The sequence below is a fragment of the Diadema setosum genome, chromosome 2 (genome assembly GCF_964275005.1).
Source record: "Diadema setosum chromosome 2, eeDiaSeto1, whole genome shotgun sequence".
In the NCBI taxonomy this organism is placed as follows: Eukaryota; Metazoa; Echinodermata; class Echinoidea; order Diadematoida; family Diadematidae; genus Diadema; species Diadema setosum.
Genome location: NC_092686.1, coordinates 13,699,712 through 13,719,095, shown reverse-complemented (window position 1 = coordinate 13,719,095; position 19,384 = coordinate 13,699,712). Strand labels below are relative to the sequence as shown.

Below are 19,384 nucleotides of genomic sequence, written 5' to 3'. Positions count from 1 at the left end.
CCTATTCCTTTTGTCATGCGTAGGGTTTTCAAGAAATACCTGAAATTCTGAATTCCACCCGAACGACCCCACCCCCTCGTCTCGGCCCTTTTCGAGGGGCTGAGATGGGGTTGGGGCGGTGAAAATTCGTCATAGATTTTTTTTTTTTTTTTTTAAGAAGATGGAGAAAATTTGGAAAATTTCCCTCCTCCCCCTCACCCGACCCACCCCCGATCAGGGTACCCCAGCCTGCACCCGCCATAATTAAACATGAGATTTCAGTCATTAATGTCTTCATAGCACTAACTTAGTTCTATCTTTTTCGGTTCTACAGGAGATTAAAAAAATAATCAGAGTTTAGGGACTCTGAGGCTTCAACTCCCCCCCCCCTTCCCCCCCCCCTCCCCCCCCATCATTTTAATAAATCAAAATCAAGTTAGGTGAAAATCCGTTACGATCTTTCAAGAACATACAGAAATATATTGTGGAAAATCCCCCTCCTCCCCCTCACACTCCCTATCAGGGCACCCCCGGATCCGTCATCATCAAATTTATTGAAATTTCAATAACTACGGTGTCTGCATATAGCATTAACGTAGTTCTATCTTTTTCGGTTTGACAGAAGAAGATTAAAGATTTCAGAGATTAGGAATCTTAAAGGTTGTGTACAGTTCTGGTTGAGGTGAGGATTTAGCTTTTAATGTTTTGAGAGATATTTAGAAACCACTCTATGAGATGTCAAAGAGCATGCAATTCTAAGGGGTATGAAAAGTTTATTTTGATGAAAATCGGTTGTGAAATGGCTGAGATATCCAAAAACAAGGTGAAACAAAGAGATCCTAATAAAAGGCGTGGCCTGTCGCCTTTTATCATTATCACCTTTTTTTTGATATCTCAGCCATTTGAAAACCAATTTTCATCAAACAAACGTTGAATCCTTCTTAAAATTACATGCTCTTTCATATTTCACGAGAGGTTTCTCATTATCTCACTTAGGAATGTTCAAAACATGAATCGCCACCTCAACCAGTACTGTACAGTCCCTTTAAGCTTCAACCCCCCCCCCCCCGAAAGGGGGCTAGGGAGGAGAGTTGAAGCCTCCCCCTCCCATGGCCTCATACCCTGCATCCCTGGATTTGCCATTATTAAAAACTCGAACTACTGTCATCAATGTCTTTATAGCACCAAACAAGCTCTATTTTATTTGGTTATATAATATAAGAAGAATTTTGATAACACCGTAGTTCTGGGACTTTGAGGTCCCCCCCCCCCCTTTTTTTTTTGGGGGGGGGGGGTATGACTAAGCAAATTGAGATCCCATCGCCACAATGGTGCTACCTGCCAATTTTGTTGAAAATCTGTCAAAGATCTTATTAAGAAAATATTAAAGGCGAAGGTTCATGCGAAGTTTTGTCATGGAGTTTATCTACCATCTTTATACACAGTATTGCTAAAGTAAATGGTTTGCACATTTCCCGGCGACGTTTGCACATTTCCCGGCGTCATGTTTGCACATATCCCGTTGATGAAATTTGCACATATCCAGGCGAGACATTTGCACATTTCCCGGCGTTTGCACATTTTCCGGTGTTTGCACATTTCCCGGCGTTTGCACATTTCCCGGCTCCACAGGCCTTCCTCATTTTCTCAGGTAATTTATTCCAAAGTTTTGGAACAGCACAACTGAAGGCACAATCCCCCAAGGTTATAATCTGTGTTTAAGTGAGGTTGCTTTAGAAGCAACTTATCCTGTGTACTTCGTAAATTATGAGAATATGTGTGTGATTTCATTGATATTAATTCTAATAACCAGGTACTTGACCATGTAGTATACTTTATAAATAAGTAACAAAATCTTAAATACAATTCTCTGCCTTACTGGCAACAAATATAACTTCATCAAAACAGGTGTAATATGTGAAAAATTTGACGAACTGGATACAAGTCTCCCACATGCATTCTGAACACGCTGAAGCTTGGTTATCTGTGAATCTGGTAAGCCCCCCCCCCCCCCCAAAAAAAAAAAAAAAAATCGCCCATTACAATAATCAAGTCTACTGATAATAATTGCGTGAACAAGAGTTTCAGCGTCTTCCTGGCTCAAATAGGGAGTTTTCGCAAGCACGACGCAGCCGGGATTTGAGCGTGCCGTGTGCAAAATTACTACTACTTACTACTTACGTATTTATTGCTTACTACTACGTATTTATTATTCACTACTTACGTAGTGAATTCGACCTTGCTCCCCAACATTACTCTTCCCGACTAGGCGAAAAACTGCTTTTACCGAAACCACGAACAGAATCTCTAAAGAAGTCATTTAAATACCAAGGTGCGAAGGCATACAACGCCTTACCTTTAATACTACGTATTTATTATTCACTACTTACGTAGTGAATTCGACCTTGCTCCCCAACATTACTCTTCCCGACTAGGCGAAAAACTGCTTTTACCGAAACCACGAACAGAATCTCTAAAGAAGTCATTTAAATACCAAGGTGCGAAGGCATACAACGCCTTACCTTCTAATATAAAATCTTCTACCACAATTGATGTTTTCAGATCTAAAATAGCATTAAACCCGTAAGAGTTAAATTTAAACTTATTTATGATTTCTTGTTTATATTTTTTCATCCCATGAGGTAAAACTTTCAAGCATTCAACTACTGTCCAAATCTTGACCATAACCACTTCATATTTCCCACTCGCTAACAATTGTTATTCAACCCTCGTACTTGACTTTCTAATTGTGTTTTTACTGTTTTCAGATTTATGTCATGCTTGTTATCTAAATTTCATTCAATTGTTTTCTTGAAGTTATATACAATGAGATATAATCTATTTTGGTGTAGCAATTTTTTCTTAACTTTTGTTTTCATTTTAGTAGTGCGATTGCATGCCTAGTATTAATTTTCAAATGTTTTATTTATTTTTTGAATTTGTTTTTGGATTTCTGTGACTTGTTTATGATTCTAAACCTACATGTATTAAAATGAGTATTTATGCAATCCGTACCAGTAAATACTATTTTATTATTTTTTTCTCACAACTTATGACATTTGAAATTCCGAATCAGCTTTCCCACCCATTCCACATTTCAAAATATTTTTGATTACTATTTACAAATTGTACCTGCTTTATTCATTGAATCATTATCCTTTGATTTCGATGTATTTTTACTGTTCTTAGATTTATTTCATATTTGTTATTCAAATCTCACTCAATTGTTTTTCTTGAAGTTATATATAACGTGATATAATCTGTTTTGGTGTAGCATTTTTCTTAAATTTTTTCTTTTCATTTCAATATTGCGATTGCATGCCTAGTATTAATCTACAATTGTTTTATTTATTCTTTGAATTTGTCATTTTGTCATTTGTTTATGATTTTAACCCTAGGTATGTAAACGAATATTTATGCAATCCGTACCATTTAATATTATGTTTTATTTTTTTCTCACAACTCATGACATTTTAAATTCCGAATAAGTTTTCCCACCCATTCCATATTTAAAAATATTTCTTAAAAACTGCTTACAAATTATTGTATCTGTTTCATCCATTGAATTATTATCCTTTGATTTCGATGCAATTGATATATGCCTCACCTTAGTTTACCTTGACATATCACTTGCCACGAATTTTCGTTTTCTTAAGTTGTCATCTAAGCATTTTGTACAAGTCTCCAGTTTCTTTTTCATTCGTGTACTACGTATTTCTATCTAAATTTATCAAAGTAATAACCGTATAACAATCTGTTTTTTTTTTCACTGCATAAATATGGTTGATTATTTTATTTTCAAACATCCCACTTTTATATTTAAACATATTTTGATCTGTTCATTGTTATACTTAATTGCCATTAAGACCTTTCCATTATCCGTTGGGTTTTTTTTTTCTCTCATTTTACTGTATGTGTTTCCATCTGCATGTTTGTATAAACGTTGGTTTTATTTTGTACGTGTCTATTTTAAATTGTATGTTGTATTCATTGTATGTGGACCCCATGGAAGAACGCTGAATATGGGCAATCCACCCGTATTTATTGTTTTTTATACGGAAATAGATACCATACCATACCATGATAACTTATATATATATATATATATATATATATATATATATATATATATATTAATCAATTAAAGCCGTTTTGATATATATTGATCAATTTATTTAAGAAACAAATTGTGTGAAGTTGAAGATTTAGCGTCACGTGGTAAATCGTTAAAGTAAGAAGCTCCACGATATGAAAACATTCTTTTACAATAATCAGTGTGAGGCTTTCGTAAGGAGAGACTTCCATCGGAGCGTAGATTATATGGATGTGAAACAAATTGAAATGAATTTTGCATATAGGGTGCACTGAGATCATTTAAACTTTTATACACCAAAGATATAGTATGTTTAATACGGCGAGATTTTTAGGGATTCCCAATTCAAAATTTGATGTAATTCATGATTAGATATACTTTTATAGGGACTTATTCCAAGTATGATTCTACCAGCCCTGTTTTGTCATTTCTGTAATCGATCGGTATATTTCAGGTGGGAGGAATCATCTTGTCCGACGCCTCCGTCCTGTACAGGAAAGCGAAACTCCTTAGTTATGGGGATGGGAGTCTGAGTATGGGGACTGTCACAGCTGATTGCTTCCGCGTATTCTCGGTCTTCCCGTCGTGTAGCGAAAACTCCCTAAGGCCAAAAAAAAAATTGTTTGTTTGCCCTTAATTGTCAAAACCCAAGAGGGTCGGTAGGTCGGTTTTTTTTTTTTTTTTTTTTTTTTTTTTTAATACAGGGTACCCTTTTTTCCATGTCAATGCACTCAAAACTCCAAGAGATTTATTCAAATTTACGTCTTGCCAGGGCCCGGTACGCGAGGCAGCTGACAAACACTTATAACGTTCATCTTTGTTAAATTTTGCAAACAGCTCCAAAAAAGTACCTTCCAGTGAGAAGCTGGCAACTGAACTCCAAACAGTTTTGGTGCCATGACAGCTGGTAACGGATGCTGCAAAAGTAGCCATCTTGTGAAGGGCTGCACACTAACCCATTTTTTTTCTGCCGGTCCGACCTGTCTCTGTGGGACCGGTAAATGCCCCGTTTTACCATTTTTACAGATCCGAACAGAAAATTTACCGGTCAACAACAACAACAACATAAAAAACATTAAATGACTTGCAAACTTATTTTGTTTTTTATGGATGTACCCCCCCCCCCTCGTGTACATTATACGGATTAATATTTTTTTAACTTGCATTATAATTATTGCACAAAAAATTTAAAAATAAAGACAGGAAAAAATTAGAATGTTTGTTTGTGAATTAGTGTAAAATGACAATGAACAAAATCAGATTGTATCAAATGCGTTTGTGACTTTTTCTAAACATCAGCGCACGAACTTGCTGCGTAACCTGCTCTTGGTGGTCAGTTGGATTGCGATGATTTAATGAATTATTTTAGCTGTGATATTTTCTGATGCACGCGATACAAGGGGTTCTTTATTTTTCTCCCGATAATCTCTTCGCATTTGTGCATGCGTTCTTGATAGGTACACGACATGCAGGGCCGAATTCGCAATCTTTTTTGCGCCCATTTCCACCTCAAATATTAGCGGGATTGTGACGATTTCATGAATTAATTCGGCTGTAATATTTTACGATGCACGCGCCAAAAGGGGTTGAAAATGCGTCCTTTATTTTTTTCCGATAAACTCTTCGAATTTCGTAAGTGCGTTCTTAAAAGATGTACCACACGGCCGAATTCATGATACTTTTTTGCGCCTATTTCTTCCTCAAATGTCAGCGGGATTGTGACGATTTCATAAATTACTTCGGATGTAATCTTTTGTGATGCACGCACCAGCTAGAATGGTTGAAAATGCGTTCTTTATTTTTCTCCCCATAATCTCTTCGCATTCCGTAAATGCGTTCTTAAAAGATATACGACACGACCAAAAATCACGATTCTTTTTGCGCCTATATATTGTTTCCTCAAACTTCAACGGGATTGCGATGATTTTATGAATTATTATTCGGCTGTAATCTTTATGATGCACGGGCCAAAAGGGGTTGAAAATGTGTCCTGTATTTTTCTCCCTATAATCTCTTCGCATTTCGTACATGCGTATACGACACGGCCGAATTTACGATCCTTTTAGCGCCTATTTCTACATCAAATATCAGCGGGATTGCGATTTTTCGTTAATTATTCCGGCTGTAATCTTTTGTGATACATGCACCAGAAGGGTTGAAAATGCGTTCTTTATATTTCTCCCCGTTAATCTCTTCGCATTTGTGCATGCGTTTTCAAAACTCTACACTGCATGCAGGGCCGAATTCGAGACTCTTTTTGCGTCTATTATTGTTTACTCAAATTTTAACGGGATTGCGATATTTTCATGAATTACTACTCGGCTGTAATCTATATGATGCAAGCGCCAAAAGGGGATGAAAATGTGTCCTTTATTTTTCTCCCGCTAATCTCTTCCCATTTCGTACATGCGTGCTTAAAAGGTATACGACACGGCCGAATTCACATTCCTTTTTGCGCCTATTTCTACCTCAAATATCAGCGGGTTTGTGGCGATTTCATTAATTACTTCGGATGTAATCTTTTGTAATGCACGCACCAGAAGGGTAGAAATGTGTTTTTTATTTTTCTCCCGATAATCTCGTCGCATTTGTGCATGCGTTTTGATAACCAACACGGCATGCAGGACTGAATTCAAGATCCTTTTTGCGCCTATTATTTCCTCAAATTTCAACGGGATTGCGTTGATTTCATGAATTTTTATTCGGCTGTAATCTTTTATGATGCACGTACCAAATGTGTCCTTTATTTTTTTTTTCTCCTCTATAACCTCTTCGCATTTCGTACATGAGCTTTTGAAAGGTGTACGACGCGGCCGGCCGAATTCATGATCCTTTTTGGGACGATTTCTACCTCCACGTAAGCGGGACTGCGATGATTTCATGATTTTTTTTTTCTCCCTAGTATTATCTCTTCACATTTTGTGCATGCGTTCTTAAAAAGTACACGGAAGGGCCGATTTCGTGATCCTTTTTGCGCCTATCTTCATTGTGAGATCATTCTGAACGAATGAAAATATTCATTAGTAAATATATTTTGTGAAATGACTGTGTAAAATGAAACTGAACGCAATCAGATCCATTTACTGTATCGCTGAATATCGAATATGTTTTTACTTTTCTAAAAATCGACACAAGTAAATTAGTTCTAACATGTCAACTGCCACGCTGCTGCGAAGCCGGGATCGGATCGTGAGTAAAATGACCCAGAAATGCGTGCACTTCTAATTTTATCAATGCTTCTTGTCTGGCATGACCGCCGATTGCAAGCAAACGAAAAGCAGTTACTCTGTACATGCTTTGCATGTATTGCATGGCATGGCAGTGCGTGAGCAGCGCCAATGCGCAAGCTAGCGCGAATAACTGGTCGCCAGTGTGCAGCCCTGTACTAAGTGCATATTTTGGTGCATATATGCATTGATTGGATTTCGTGTGCGTGCACGCATGTGAGCCAAAAAGGTAGCTACATTGTAGCATGCAATGCATGCTATAAAACGTAGCCTGTGGACCCGCGCGGCCCGAACACAATTACGACGGGTCGATGAGATGAAAAAAAAAAAAAAAAAAAAAAAAAAAAAAAAAAACATTTTTAGACTTTTTGTAATTCTTTCTCTAGCTTAAAATGGATAATTTTGGGTTTAAAATCATTCACAAATTTGTGGAAAAAACATAAACTTGAAAGAGCAAAAAAAAAAAAAAAAAAAAAAAAAAAACGCGACCCGAAATTTCCGTGATTTTCGGTCGGTCGCGAAGGGCAAACAAACCATTTTTTTTTTTTTTTGGCCTAATAGGGAGCTTTACATTTTGACGCGCGGATGTTTGAGCCGACGCTTGAGCTGGACGTTCTCCTCTCCCTGCGTCGTGTGGAAAAGTAGCTTTAGATTACGCTGGGACGCAACGTATAAAAAATAAAATCGCGCCCCCATATGATCAGTGCATGAAGAATCTCTCTACGTCGCAAACTGTGCGGACGTGAAAATAGCCCAGTACGCGTAGTGAAAAACTCAGTCGACGCAAGCTAATAATAGATTGACTTTACGCGCGCTACTGCGCACGCTCAGAATATGTTGTTTTTTTTTTCCTTTGAACGTCCGCGCGTCTAAAATCTAAAGCTCCCTAATATCTACGTATGTGACGCAAGTTATGGAACATATAAAAAGCAGACTTGCATGTGGTCCATATATGCTTTTCCATGTTTAAACGAGAATCAAGCCATACACCCAGGTTTTTCAAAGAGCTCGATGGTTTTACTTCAAAATCTCCAACTGATATTTCTACTTTTCTACTTGTCTTGGTGTCCCAACAACAAGAAACGCAGTCTTCCCATCATTAAGCATTAACTTATGTTTGGACATCCAAGAACGGACATAACATATACAGGATTCTAAGTTCGAAATACTGTCAATGTGCTGTTCACCATCAGGACTGAAGGAATGTATACAACACTGTGTATCGTCAGCATAACAATGACAGGAAACATTTAGGAAACGACGTTGAATGCCCTTGATCAGATTACTTGTATAAAGTGTAAAAAGAAGGGGGGCAAGGCGTGACCCCTGAGGCACCCCGTATGGAACATCGAAATTCTTTGACATTACATCCTCTATCATAATCTTTTGTTGTCTGTTAGAAAGATAAGACTCAATCCATGCAAGGACAGACTCACTCATGCCAAAAGATGAATGTAATATATTCAACAATATCCCATGATCGATAGTGTCAGCTGCAACACTTAGATCGAGCAGTACCAAAATGTTACTTTTTTATTATCCATTGCCAATAAAATATCATTCTTGATCTTAACAAAGGCCGTTTCTGTGCTATGAAACTGCCTGTATGCCGACTGCATACATGGAAACAATTCATTACCCTGTAGGTGTTCTAAAATCTGCTGAGTAGCAGCTCCTTCAACCAGTTTTGATACATATTGTAAATTGCTAACTGGTCTTAGGTTGTCATAACTCGATTCCATAGCACGTTTTTTGGGGAAGTGGCCTAACTAGTGCCACTTTCCACTCAGATGGAAAGAGACCACTGGAGAGAGACACATTGATGATTTTAGTAGAGACCGGGAGGAGTGACTCTGTGCAATGCAAAACAAGGTTTGTTGGCATGGGATCCAAAGAGCAGGACTTTTTGCTCAGACTAAAAACGAATTTATCAACTTTGAAATGTTTAAAGTTTGCATTGTGTGAAGTCTGGAAATCTATATCATAAAAAGGACAAATCCCATTATCTACAGAGGACTCAATCTGAGAATGAATTTTTACTATCTTATCACAGAAGAATCATTTTTCCCAGATCATCAACAATATGAAGCTTAGTCATATTCAGCAATAGTTTAGTATCTTTGAAGAGACACCTTTGATCGCAACTATTTCTTTGATCATTTGAGAGTAATATACACGACGAGCACTATTCATAACAAGAGTTCTATTACGAACAGCTTTGAAATTCTCATAATCTAGAGGAGATTTCGTTCTCAACCATTTCTTCTCAGCTTTCCTTCCTTTTCTTTTTTTTGTGTTCTTACATCATCTGTGAACCATGGCACCTGTGAATGAGATGACACAGTCTTGGTAATTAAAGATGCATGTTTGTCCAAAATTGAACTAAGTGTATCATTGTATAAATTAACCAATTCTGTGCGATCATTAGGAGTGTCTGTACACAATAAACTGTTAGCCACATCATGCTTCAATGAATCCAAATCTATACGGCCAATTCTACGAAAAGAAATTTTTCTTAGATGGTGCATGTGGCTTGACTGAATTAAGCTCACACATAACAGAGAAATAATCAGACTGTAAAGGACCAGGCCACGGTCGGCCCACAATTATGTTGTCTGACTTACGAGATAAAATCAAATCTAAAGTGTGACTATGTGAATGAGTATTAAAATCAACATGCTGAATACAGGAAAATTACTCAAGCAGATTTGAAAATGACATAATATACACTCATAATTATCCATATTCCCATGAATATTAAAATCACCAGTGATTACAACAGGTATGTTGCATATCAAATACTCTTGTATAAACTCATTAAATTCAGATATAAAAGTAGACATTGATATAGGGTGAGCATCAGAATATGGCGGCCTGTAGATATTCATGAGATCAAGTTTGAATGATTTGAGTGATATGTGATAACAAGCACACTCAAATGATCAATTTTTCACCAGAAAGAACTTGATGGACATCAAGAGTGTCCTTGAAAAGGAGGGCAGTTCCTCCACCACGACGACCAGTACGCGGACAATGAACAAATCGGCGACCAGTAGGGACGATCTATCATGGATGAGCGCAGAGTCATTATCTGTCAACCAAGTCTCAGTTAAGGCGTACAAATCAGCCTTTCTTTCACAGATGAAATCAAATGTAGATGCTGACTTACTACGTATTGAACGAGTATTTACAGAACACAACCTGAGATAGCTACGAGGAGTAGAGGCAGAGTGTGTAGCACTGTCGGAGGTATGTCTCTTACCTCCACGCGTTCCTCTCCTGGTTTTCTTTCTGCGCTTAATGCCAAGATATTCAACATTGTCTGAAATTTTACCACGATTAATATGAAGTGCGTTGATAATTTGAAGTTTATGCCCAGGTAATGAAGAGCACTTACAGTCTTTGAAGTGTTGAAGCTCTGTTGGAGTGTACTTGATTCCTCGTTCAGAAGATGACAGTCTGAGTAAAGAAGATGTAGGTGACATTTGCTGGTCTGGTCCTGGGTTAGGGTGGATATCTCCATCTTGCAGTATCTCAATCTGAAAAGAAGCACTGCAGTTCTGGCTGTAGGAGATTCTGACGAAAGGCTGACGAACAAAAGGAAGGAATGTTGAGTGTCCATTATAATGTTCAGGTCCATTCAGCCTCGCATGAAGACACACAGCAAGCACCAGGCACAGCTGAAGAAGTCCCATTGTGTCCAAATTCAGGTTCAATGAATACACATTCTACAGTGGGTATGGTTATGTAGCAGTACATTTTATAAAATGGGTTCAAAAATGTAGCCAATAGGAAGCGCTGAGATGAGTCACGTGTGCGTGCATTAATTTCTTAGTAAATGCACTAAGAAGAGTCTCTTCCACCTCCCTGGCCTGACGTACGTCACAATGTTTACACTAGCAGTGCGCACTCAATCAGTTGTTACAAGTGCGTCACGCGCTACTATACGCGCTGTCAATCCTGTAAATAACTTCTAGTTCGGGCCGCGGGCTGCCACAACAGCCGGCGGCCTTTCTTGTGCATAACACGTGGCGTACGTATACTCTTATACGTACGTACAGTACTTATGTATGGGATTTCCGAGTGCGACGTGCGTAAATGTTTGGGACGAACATCTTCGGACATCTTGACTTTTGAGCGAGTGCTACATGTAGCTGACTGGTATTGACCCACAAAGGTACGTGAATAATGCTGTTAGTCTTCGACCCATTTTATAAAACAAATGATGCACATGATTATTTCGTGGCGTTAGTGAAGGTGCGGCGCACTCTCGAGTATTGACAACGGTTGCAAACATGCACTCGGCTGCGCCTCGTGCATGTCGCACCATTGTCAATACTCTCGAGCGCGCCGCACCTTCACTAACACACTCTATCCTGTGCATCATTTGTATAACATAGGCAACTACTTACAGTGTATGAGAGACCATGCCTTCTTGCCTTGGCTGAAAAGGCTATTTAAGTTGCAAAGGAAAATTGACACTGGTATAATTATAAGTGACCAAAATGATCAAACACTCCAAAAAAGGTCTAGGAATATCTAGATCACTAGCATAACAAGATAACAATGATCACAAAATGTAAAATGTGTGCTAAAAAAGTATAAATAACAAAAAATAGAGGAGCTCTGTGGAGAGCTGCACAATGCGCGATAATCCTATCCTACCACCAGGTTAATGGTGTTTTTCTACGCGGTCCACCTACGAGTTACATAAATTTCACTTCCTTTGACAACAGAGAATAAGGTAAAAAGAACATTGTAGAATTAAAAGATTATACAATATTTGAGGAACCTTATAGTAACCATACATTGTAGTAATAAGGAAACAGAAGTGGTCGAAATGAAGTCCATGTATAACCTTGCGTAAAGCGCGAAAAATGGAGGGATCCACTAAAAAGACAGTGCTTGTAGAATATTGGCCCCTCTGTAATGGCAGAAGTTATGGCACACGCTGAATGTTTGGTTAGCAATACGTGAGAATTCAGCAATCAAGACTGATACGTGTCAACTACCTAAACACAGAAGCATAACGGCTTAACTCAAGTACAGTGCGGGCTTTAATCATTCAGTCACACAAAACATTCTACTCACGAGCATGTTTTATGTGCAAAATCTGCAAACATGGACTTTAAAAATGATTTGTGCCGACAAAAAAAAAGAAAAGAATAATCCAGTCTAAAGAATGAAACTCGTAAAGGGGGCCTTTTAAGATTCACTGTCGTAAATCACACTATGTTTCTTTTTGTACTTGTACAGAAATAAGCGGTCGGATATACACGAAACGAATGATTCCATGCAGTGATTAAATATTTTGTTGAACCCTAAAGAAGAGGGGCTGCAGATGAGCGAGTTGAACTCGTACATGCAGTATGCATTGCCAATGTGGACTAACATAGAAATGGCGTTATGCTGTGGACCAGCGAAAACTACACAAATGGCGCTGTCATCCCCAAAACAAACAAGAATTGACACCAGGAAACCAAAACCTATTATACTTTGATAGAGGGAGAACATAATACCAGAAAGCACAATGAAACAATGCCTACTCACATGACTCATTACACTGTGTGTATAACCATGCCAATCTGGATTCATATTACCATTGTCATTATAATTATCGTCTACAGATCTACGTCATGACTAGTACAGTGATAATAATTTGTATGAATACATACGAAAAGAGTTGCAAAGGCTTGAGTGTCCATTTCGTAGATTACATCGTCTATACAATCGTACTCAAAACGTGAAACCACCTGATGTTTAATCGTTACGTGACCAGAGGGAGGCATCAAAGGAAAGTGGCATTTTTTTTTATTGTACAATGAATAAGCAAAATGTTACCTAGTAGGGTTTTATAACGTTTTAATGGCCCTTCATGACGTAAATAAGCACCAATTATTATTATCATTTCAGTGATATACGGCCATGAAAAAAGTCATGGTCATGGTATACTTAAGTACTCGGATTGGACTAGAACCAACGATATTCTGATCACTAGAAAGGCGTCGTATCCAATTTAAAGACCAAGAAATGGATTACCCTCTCACTAAGGAGGTGACTCCACGGCGACTTCAGCGACGTCTCCAAATAAGATGATTATTCGTTCAGAATTAGCGGAGACGTCGCCGCAACTCTCCGAGACGTCTCCGAGACGTCTCCGAGGTCACCAATGGGTCTTCGCAAAGTAGTTCGGACGTCTTGGAGATCTCGCGAATAGAATAAGTCTCCACAACTTGGCCGTGTGACCAGCTGAAGACTGGAAAGAGTTTCCGAAAAAAAAAAATGTACAGGTTCTATTCTCTCGCGACTTCCCGGACACTCGGCTACATTCCAAGAGATGTTGCGGAGATGTCGCGGAGATGTCCCCGACTCTCCGCGACGAGGGAGCCTCGAGTCGCCACTAGGTCGCCAACTGCTAACTGGCTCAATGAGATACACACTTTATTTACGTCGATGAAGGGCATTTTTTCAAACTGTTGCAATAACAAGAACTCCTCGCATGTATTCATAATTTGAATGAATATTTGTTTTTTTTCTACGTGGACTGATTGGGCTGACATCCATTCGTTCACACGCTATATAGCGAATCAGAAAGGAGTGGGTTATCTTGTACAGTGTATCGACTGTTTTGACTCGTTCTTTGTGAAGAAGTACTACAGACTATTTACTTCCTGGTTTCATCTAGATAATTACAAACACTTATGAGTCTCTTTTATGAATAACGAAACTATCACTACCATCTTGTATACAACTTAAGTACGATACTTATCGTACTTAAGTACGATACTATTTCGTACTAATGAAGTATGGTATTACACTTATGAAGTATGATGCGTCATTATCGTTATTGGATTTTTGACATATAATGCAATGAGAATATCATTTTGCCGATAACTATAAGAAAAAAAAATATTGCAAAATATGATCAACAAAATTGCCCTACATCGACGTAAATGGCTACTACAAAATTGTTACGGCTACTAAAAAAGTGCACTGATCAATTTAGTATTGATTTACGTTAATGCAGGGCATTACGTTAATTCAGGGCATTTTCTTTTTTTCAGTTGCAATGAAAATAATTCGACGGACGAATTTCATGAATTTGAAGAAAAACTAAATTTTGATACTATGATCACCATCTATATAGAAAACAAACATTTGCGAAGCTGTCATTCTTGAATGAATTGATTGTAAATAATGAAATACATTAAATATTTGATATAGACATGGTGTAGACAATGCTGTTCCGTTTATAGGTGTATTAATTTTCATAATAATATTTCACCAGTGGCAGTGTTTGAAGATAAAAACTCACCTAGAGGTAATTTTTCGTAGAGCTGATTGGCATGAACAGGAAGCTCGTAGGTGTTCTTCCCCATCGTGACGTGCACTCTTTCCACATCTAAGACGAAGCACAAGAGGAGTAGCTCTCCGCTCTGAAAGGATGTCCGGGAGTTCTTTATTGTGAAGTCTTTTGCCAGACGTATGGTAACAGGTAGAGTGGTCGTGCTGATGACACGGGCCAGGGTGGACGTTCGCTCCTCAACTCTCAGCTTCTTGAAGTTAAGACAAACAGAGCCAGGCCCGGTGGTTGGAGTCGCGGCTCCTGCAGGCTGCGGCTCCTGCATAGATTGAGGTCGCAGCTGCGGCGTTTTGTTTTTCTTTAATGTCCCCGCATATCGATTTAGCATATGCATGATGATATGAAGTGTTTTTCACACCAGGAAATTACTCTCATCGTTAACGATACCTCAGTGAAACCATTCTACATTGTTCTAGATGTCCGCCATTGAACCGACAAACTACAACACCGTATAGCAGCCTATCACATGATAACGACATTTCTCTCCACTATACTTCCGCCTTCATGAAACCCTGCGTCAATATGCACATTGAAATTCTACATGCGCGACAACATGCGCACACGTCCAACCTATATTACATAGGCCTACATGTATAAACCAAAGTTTTCTGATAAATAACAATGTGTAAACAAACAAACAAACAAACAAACAAAACAACAGCAATACACCCAACTTTGCGCTTCGAGCGAGATTACTGAACAAGGCGATTGCACCATTCCATAATATTATCGTGCTGTTTGTCACAAGTAATACTATTGCTGATGTTTGCCTCTAAGACTGACTTAAGTTGTCACCACACCTACATTTTTCGGATAATCTTCATCATCATTCAAAAATTATATTCGTTATCTTCATAATCATTTATATTTAACTTTCCAAGGTCACGTGGCAGGCTTCAGAGTCACTTCAGGTCATACGTGTCAAAGTTTATTTGCGAGACTTTCTTATGTCTGAGATTCATTTCTGATTATTTGACGTCTGATTATCGTGCCGTTTATTTTCCTAAAACTGTGCCCAATCCTCCTCCACAATTTGCAATGAACACACCTTTGTCATTGAGACTCGCACAATTAAGCCAGACTCCACCAAAGCTGAATAATATCCCGAATAAATTTGGACCGATTCTGTACGAATATGGCCTGAATCGGATGGATTCGGTGGATTCGGAACCTATCCGCCTCTGATTTGGGGAGCTCCCCGAATCAGAGACGAATGGGTTCCGAATAGGTACCGAATCAGAGCAGAATCGCTAATATGGCTATATTCGCGAGGGTACTCGGGTCATTCTGGCCGCTCATTGTTCGATCTATTCGCTTGCTATTCGGCCGCATTCTGGCCTATTCGGCTCACTCGCCTGCATTCTGTTCTGTAATCGGGTAACGATTCGGATGGATTCGGTCAGGTATTCGGGGCATTCTGGGCAGATTCGGCTCTATTCGTGATATTCGGGTCTATTTTGTTAGATGATTCGGCCGTTACTCCCCTAATGATACGAATAACCCCGAATCTGCCCAGAATGCCGTGAATGCCTCTCCGAATCCAAACGAATTCCATCCGAATACATCCCGAATGTGGTCCGAGTGACATATGTCGGGGCCACATTCGGGAGTAGTTTTGAGGGTATTCGGCTGGTTCTGAACATTTCAAAACGAGCCGAATCCCTCCACGAATGTTCCAGAATCCCTCCCGAATTTTCGCCCATTCGGGGAAGAAGAACAGAATGCTCCCGAAGCCACTCGAATCACTTGTATTCTGGTGTATTCGCAGCTGATTCGGCTCCCGTGTAACCGAGGCTTTAAGTTCACAATTTACCATCAATATCTACACTCACGCTTCCAAGAACCACTTTTATAAGCGTTTTCATTCACACCCATTTCAAATAGCATAATGTGAATTCCGAATTTTCCCATGTGGGCAAGTCACAATCTGGTAGTCTGTCAGTCATACTCAATGTGTTGAGGAATGTTAAAATATCTGGCAGTGCAGATACATGTTCAGGCCTGAAGTAATTTGTTTGTCGAGCTTGCAAGAGAATGGACACGTTAAAAAAACAAACAAACAAACAGAGCGGTTCAATCTATACTCCTATGAAGTGTTCTTTCATGTTTGTGTGTGTGCATATTTCTTTCAAGGAAAATGATGCAGTACACAAATATACAAATTAGTTGAAGATTTCGTAGATTGCAGTGATCACATCGAACAGGGTTGCCGCTGCTCCGAATCTGTAACACCGATTTTGTGTAACATTTCGCCTATTGCAGTATGTCATGTTGTATTGTTGAAGCATTATGACGTCCAAAGCACCCTCCCGTAATTAATAACATCAGTGTTTCATATAGCATATCAGCAAAATTCCCCAAGAGAAAAGGACAATACTCGCGGACGCGCACTGTTGGTCAACATGAACGAGTTCAGCACTTATTATTTGTTTTTTGTTTTGTCTTGTTTAGCAGTTTCTTGGCTTAGAAGAGACATCAAGTATAGATAAAAAGTGGACTTTGAACTTCAGGAAAAACACCCCAAAATAGATGAACTCTTTTGAAAAAATCCGTAATAGGCCGTGGGGTGAGCCGGTTTTTTCGCTTGTTTCGTTCCGACAACTGCGGCACTAAAATCTCTCAACAGCTACGTGTAAACAAATGACCAAAGAGGCTACAGGAAAAAGTTCGACACAAACCCTCCTGTAGTATTCTGGTAATTTGGGGGAAAACAGTGAATTTTTTGTCACTGAGGAGCCACAATATGTACACTCTGCCGTGTACGATATTCATTCGCGAACCATCATGTGATGTATGTTATCCAATCCGAATCGAGAATCATTGTTTACATTTTTATTACGAGTCAAAATGGCCGCCCCCAGTGAGCCCGACGACGCGTCTACGTCGTGTGCTTTGCCGACACTTTTAGATGCGTTATGCATGTAGAATCGATGAAGTTTGAAAATTTCATGGCTATGACAAACCTAAGATGGACGAAATTTATTTCGTGTGCCAAAGAGTGGATCAAATTGAGTGGAGGAGACAGTGAAATCGCAGAACGAAGGGAGGCAGAGGGATTACTGCTGTGGACTATGGTGATCTGCAACCTGACATAGGGTTCTATAGGTTAGTTTACAGTCTATGCCTGGCTTAGCCTATATATGCGTGATGACTAGTTATGAACGTTGCTTGTGTATGCTATAATGGGCGCTAATGCAGTAACTTAGTGTGTCTATTACTTTTTAGATATCTTGAATTTCACCATGGCATAGCGCCGCTATAATGTAGATCTAATTTTACATGTTGTTCTATGTAGCTGATATTGAAAAAATCTTAACACACTGGACTGAAGTGAAAAAGGTCTAAATATTTTCATATCCATTATCGGGGGGGGGGGGGGGGTTATTATTATATTGAAACCCTTAACCCAGCCAGTCTTTTTTCTCTCAGCCCAAAATTGGCGAATCCCCCCTCAAAACACACATTTAGTGTCTCATTAAATGAAACTTATTAATATTTAATAGGTCTAAAAAACAACAATGACAATAATATAATTTCAACAATTAACTCCCTAAAACAGATGATTACCATTGCATTATGTTGTGCCAAATTATAAAGCAGTGGTTGGTGGTGATAGTGAAAGGATTACTACTTATAATGATGATAAGGCAGTTGTTGTATTTATAATTATGATAATTGATATTCTAATCAGATGCTAAAAGAAGAAGATGTAATCTAAAATCAGTAATTGCATTGCAAGTACAAGTTGAAGTAGTTGATGATGACGATGATCTTGAGTTGTAATTAATGATTAATTTGTTATGGTTAATCCAATACCTGGTATAGTACTATTGGTAACAGTGGCGTATCTAGGGGGGGGGGGGCAAGGGGGGCACGTGCCCCGGGCGCCACTCCTTGGGGGCGCAAAAAAACGAAAAAAAAACGAAGAAGAAGAAGAAAAAAAAAGGGAAAAAAAAAACGAAGAAGAAGAAGAAGAAGAAGAAGAAAAAAATCAACTCGCCCGGAAGGGGGGGGGGGAAGGGAGAATGGTGGGGGGGGGCAGAAAACCAAATCAAACAAGATAAAAACAAAACATGATGATGACGCGGACAAAATGACAATGTTTATTGTGTTCACACAAAAATTCCATGTTCTGTGAGCTGAAAAACATAAATTTTCGGCTCACTCGCTGCGCTCGCTCGCCAAAATTTATATAAGAAAGAAGGTAAGAACAAAACGTGATGATGACAAAATGACAGTGTCTATTGTGTTCACACATGTCATTTTATATTTTTAGTAGCAGGAAAAATGTTACACGGAGCAGCGACTGCAATTTCATTCGTTCTGAAGCGATCGCCGATTGGATCAAAAGAGGACGCCAACGGTTTCGAACATACGGGGGAGGGGGGCGCGAAAAAAAAAATCAAAAAAATAAGAAAAAAACGTAATGATGACACAGAAATATACAAATTTCGGCTCACTCGCTCGTACTAATTTTGAGTATTTTTTCAAGTACTCAGTTTGTTGGTATAAATCGTTATCTATAAGGTCGTCACTATAATTGTGAGATTTAATAAGCAAAAAATGACAAGAATTCCATGTTTTGTAAGCTGAAATACAAAAATTTTCGGCTCGCTCGCTGCGCTCGCTCGTCAAAATTTGTATAAAAAAAGATAAGAACAATACGTGATGATGACGAGGACATATGTGACAGTGCACCTCAAAACGAACATAAAGTCGCAC

General features: G+C 38.8%; 1 protein-coding gene across 1 annotated transcript in view; it reads right to left on the bottom strand.

The window, feature by feature from the left end:
* LOC140242669 (uncharacterized) overlaps positions 1-14,996 on the bottom strand; it is a 41,975-nt gene extending 26,979 nt beyond the window's left edge. Inside the window, exon 1 of the mRNA XM_072322432.1 lies at positions 14,615-14,996. Within this exon, the coding sequence (XP_072178533.1) occupies positions 14,615-14,996 (382 nt within the window). The remainder of the gene's footprint in view (positions 1-14,614) is intronic.
* Positions 14,997-19,384: the final 4,388 nt, after the last annotated feature.